Source organism: Penaeus vannamei, chromosome 15 (genome assembly GCF_042767895.1).
Source record: "Penaeus vannamei isolate JL-2024 chromosome 15, ASM4276789v1, whole genome shotgun sequence".
Classification (NCBI taxonomy): domain Eukaryota; kingdom Metazoa; phylum Arthropoda; class Malacostraca; order Decapoda; family Penaeidae; genus Penaeus; species Penaeus vannamei.
In genome coordinates, this window is record NC_091563.1 from 40,261,085 (window position 1) to 40,266,084 (window position 5,000).

A 5,000-nucleotide genomic window follows, 5' to 3' on the forward strand; every position below is an offset into this window, starting at 1 on the left:
TGCTTGAGAGAAAGTGGTTGACCCAGTCACACGCTGACTGCCTGATCCAGCTTGGCTGAAACCAGTTGATCCAGTCACACGTTGACCACTAGACCCAGTCTGGGTGAAGCCAGCTGATCCAGACAACTGACTACTTGTTCCAGATTGGCCAAAAGATGAGCCAGTCACACGTTGGCCACTTGATCCGAAGCCAGCTGATCCAGTCTGCTGACCACTTGCTCCTGCCTGAGAGAAGCTGGTTGATCCAGTCACTCGCTGACCACTTGATCCTGACTGGCTGAAGCTAACTGGACCAGCCCCACTTTGGCCATTTGAACTAGTCTGAATGAAGCTGGTGGATCCAGTCACACGCTGACCACTTGATCCCCTTTGGATGAAACCAGCTGATCCAGTCAACTGACCACCTGAACCTGTCTGACTGAAGGTATTTGATCCAGTAACACGTTGACCAAGGGTGCCTGTCTGACTGAATTGGTTTGCTGAGCCAGTTTGAGAGATGCCACTTAATCCACTCAAACGCTGACCACTTGGGCTGGAATTCCCGGATCCTGTCTGACTAAATCTATTGGATCCTGTCACTAGTCCACTTGATTGTGACTGGCTAAAACTGGTTGAAGTTTGACGTGACGTAGAACCTTGTCCAGCCCGGTTGAAACTGGGGGATCCTGACTGGCCAAAATTAGCATTTGTGCCTCTTTGACTGAAACTGGTGGATCCAGCCAATCGCTGACCAGCTAATCCCGGTTGACGCACACCACTTGACCCTGTCTGGCTGAAACCAGTTGACTGACCAGTAAACTGTGACCCAAAGCTCTGCTGAGAACCAGAACTTTGTTGAGAGTTAAAGTTCTGTTGAGAGCTAACGGCTTGCTGGCTTATTTGACTGAGCAAATTTGTGACAGGTAAATCTTGACTGTTTGAGTAGAAGTTAGCTATGTTTGGGCCTTCTTCTTCACTAACAGTTGCTTGATACCCACTCTCGCCATCAATGAAGTAACGAGTTACTCTGTAATAAATGAAAAATATCGTTGGTACTATTAAACATATAGATATACATATGTATGGGTGTGTAAATGTGTGTGTGTATTGGTGGGTGGATGGGTGGATGTGTGTGTATAGACATTCATACACATATGATTTTATTTTCATTCATTTTTCAAGAACAATTGTCTCTGAACTTTACATGTTTACATTCTTAGATGCTACAAGATTTGTGAACTGAAATCATTTTGTTCAGTATGCTTTAGTGCAGACAGACACTATAAGAACATTTGATAACAAGAGTGCATGTAATGGCTCCCTTACCCTTGATATATTAGTGGGCAGGATTATATCCGGTTTTACTAAAAGCTGACATTTAAAAAAGGATTTGAATATAGAATATTGAATTAGGGAAACGCACCAACGTAAAAAAAAGTCGACAACCCAGTCCTCCTATTTAAAAGAAAATCCAGTCATAGTATACAGTCTACCTTCCCAAAAGTGGATACATTCTAGCACTACATTCGGCATGAACCTAAACATAAATTTCCTGTAATACTCTTGGTATGAAACAAAACTTCTGACACGCCAAAAGGGTTTAAGAATTAAGACGTTTCAGACGCTCTTCTGACACGCCAAAGAGTTTAAGAATTAAGACATTTCAGATGCTCTTGTAACACGCTGAAGGGTTTAAGAATTAAGACGTTTCAGACGCTATTCTGACACGCCAAAGGAATTAAGAATTAAGACGTTTCAAGACGCCCTTCTGACACGCCAAAGGAATTAAGAATTAAGATACTTCAAATGCTCTCCTGACACGCCAAAAGGGTTTAAGAATTAAGACTATTCAGACGCTCTTCTGACACGCCAAAGGGTTCAAGAAAAGACGTTTCAGACAGTCTTCTGACACGCCAAAAGAGTACAAGAAAAAACATTTCAAGACACTCTTCCAACACGCCAAAGAGTATAAGAATCAAGATATATCAGACACTCTTCCGACACGCCAAAGAGTATAAGAACTAAAACGCTTCAAGACGCTCCAACTTACATGTAGAGTCCATTCGGCTGCAACCAGCGGTACTCTCCCTCCGTGCGCCCGTCCTGACTCGTCGTTTCCTTGTGCGCCTTGATGTCCCCGGTCACCTCCCCGTTGACCCCGTAGGCGTAGTCGTAGGGCATGGGCTGTGGGGCGGGAGGGGGGTCGGGAGGTCACTTGGGGGGAAGTGTGACTCAGAGGTGTCAATATTTTGGGAAAGAGAGAGTGAGAGAGAAAGAGAGATAGATAGATAGATAGATATAGATATAGATATACTATATATGCATGTTTGTTTGTGTGTGTGTGTATATGTATGTGTGTGTGTGTGTGCATATATATATATAATTATATATATGTATATGTGTGTATTTGTATGAATATATGCATATATGTATGTGTGTGTGTGCTTGCGTGTGTGTGTGTGTATATGTATGTATGTGTGTGTGTGTGCATATATATATATAATTATATATATGTATATGTGTGTATTTGTATGAATATATGCATATATGTATGTGTGTGTGTGCTTGCGTGTGTGTGTGTGTGTGTGTGTGTGTGTGTGTGTGTGTGTGTGTGTGAATGAATATATGAATATATGTATGTGTGTGTGTAGAGAGATAGATAATCATTAACTGATATCGAAGTATATAAATATAGATAATAATACGCCGGAAGTTTGAAAAAGATATATCACTTTTCCGGTCAACAAAGGAAAAAGAATATACAAGAAAAAAACAGTCAAAAAGAGAACCCAAACATACCATATCGGCCGCGTTGACCGCCGCCCCGAGAGCGAGCGCCAGCATCCACATCTTCATCTGGAAAAAGGAAAGCGGAAAGAGATTGAATTTTGGCGCCATTAAGGGACCCTGAGTATAAATCATGGTGAGAATTATTGGAAGTAGAGCCCCATTAAGAAAGATTATAAATAAATGAATGGTGAATAGATAAAGAATGATAATGATAAATAGTTAAAGAAATAATGATTTATTGATAAATAAATAATGATAAATAGATCAAGAAATAATGATAAATAGGTAAAGAAATAATGATAAATAGATAGAGAAATTATGATAAATAGATAAAGAAATAATGATACTAATGAAATAAGAAATAAATGAAAATAAGCTAAAATGTCAGATCAGTTCCTCTCCTTCTTCATCTGGAAAAAGGAAAGCGGAAAGAGTGTGAATTTTGGCGCCATTGAGGGACCCTGAGTGTAAATCATGGTGAGAATTATTGGATGTGGAAACCCGTCAAGAAAGAAGTGGTGATAAATAGATCAAGAAATCATGATAGATAGATCAAGAAATGGTGATAAATAGATAAAGAAATAATGATAAATAAATCAAGAAATAATGATAAGAAAATGTAAAGAAAAAAAGTTAAAAATATAGAGAAAATTTTGATAAATAGATAAAGAGATAATGATACTAATGAAATAAGAAATAGATGAAAATAAAATGTCAGATCAGTTTCTTTCCTTCTTCATCTGGACACGGAAAGCGGAAAGAATGCGAATTGGCGCCATTTAGGGACCCTGAGTATAAATGATGGTGAGAATTATTGGAAGTGGAGACCCTTTAACAAAGATCATAATTAGATGAAGAAATGATAAATAAATAAAAAAATAATGATAAATAGATAGAGAAATGGTAATTAGGTAAAGAAATAAGGATAAATAGACAAAGAAATAGTAATTAGAGAAAGAAATAATGATGGATAAAGAAATAATGATAAATAGATAAAGAAATAATAAATAGATAAAAAAATTATGAGTAGATAAAGAAATAATAATTAGATAAAGAAATAATGACAAATAGATAGAGAAATTATGATAAATAAATAAAGAAATAATGATACTAATGAAATAAGGAATAAATGAAAATAAACTAAAATGTCAGATCAGTTTCTTTCCTCGGTGTACAAAATGTTGATTTGAAGAGAAATGGTCAATTATGGAACCAGAAACCGAGTTAGATCGAGATTTTATAATGCGATTTTGACTATATAAATAATTGTTCAACACCACGATAATTTGCGTAAATTTTATTGATTATTTAAATAGATGATATAATGAAACGACTCAGTCCACGGGACCGAAAAAATACACTGAAAAAAAAACAAGACAGGACCTAGGAATTTAGAAAATTAAGCTAAAAGTCGAAAAAAAAAAAATAATTTGCGTGAATTCGAAGATATAAATTAAGAAGAGTAGATACATGCGTATGACACGATAAACACGGAAGTTTTAGATGCTAATCCAACCAAATATTATCTGATGTCAAAGCTAGATTTTAATAGACTTCAAGAGAAAGGTTTGCCCCAAATTGATGCTCGAACGAAATCTCAGCCCGAGCCCACACTTTCACTTCGAGGCGATAGAACTATGGAGGTTCGCCAGCCAGAGTGAGAACACCTTAATAACAAGAGTATCACATCTGGAGTCCAGAACCTCAAAGTCATGGAATTATGGAGATTCGGCAACCAGAGAGAACACCTTGATAACAATAACATACGTGTCCAAAACCTCAAAATCATGGAATTATGGAGATTCAGCAATTAGAGAGAACACCTTAATAACAAGAGTATCACATCTGACGTGTCCAGAACCTCAAAATCATGGAATTACGAAGGTTCGCCAGCCAGATAGAACACCTTAATAACAAGAACAACTGACGTGTCCAGAACCTCAAAATCATAGAATTATGAAGGTTCGCCAGCCAGATAGAACACCTTAATAACAAAGTATCATATCTGACGTGTCCAGAACCTCAAAATCATGGAATTGTGGAGATTCGGCAACCAGAGAGAACACCTGAATAACAATAACATCTGACGTGTCCAAAACCTCAAAATCATAGAATTATGAAGGTTCGCCAGCCAGAGAGAACACCTTAATAACAAGAGAGAACACCTTAATAACAATAACATCTGACGTGCCCAGAACCTCAAAATCATGGAATCACGCAGAACCGCCACG

The 5,000-nt window shown here is 37.7% G+C and overlaps 1 protein-coding gene across 1 annotated transcript in view; it reads right to left on the reverse strand.

Moving 5' to 3' along the window:
• The window catches only part of LOC113815809 (uncharacterized transmembrane protein DDB_G0289901), a 6,734-nt gene that overhangs the window by 1,426 nt on the left and 308 nt on the right, over nucleotides 1-5,000 (reverse strand). The window contains exons 2-4 of the mRNA XM_027367824.2: nucleotides 2,779-2,835; nucleotides 2,030-2,163; nucleotides 1-1,006 (exon numbers count right to left, since the gene is read on the reverse strand). The exon at nucleotides 1-1,006 is cut by the window's left edge and continues 1,426 nt beyond it. Coding sequence (XP_027223625.2) covers nucleotides 1-1,006; nucleotides 2,030-2,163; nucleotides 2,779-2,835 — 1,197 coding nt within the window. The remainder of the gene's footprint in view (nucleotides 1,007-2,029; nucleotides 2,164-2,778; nucleotides 2,836-5,000) is intronic.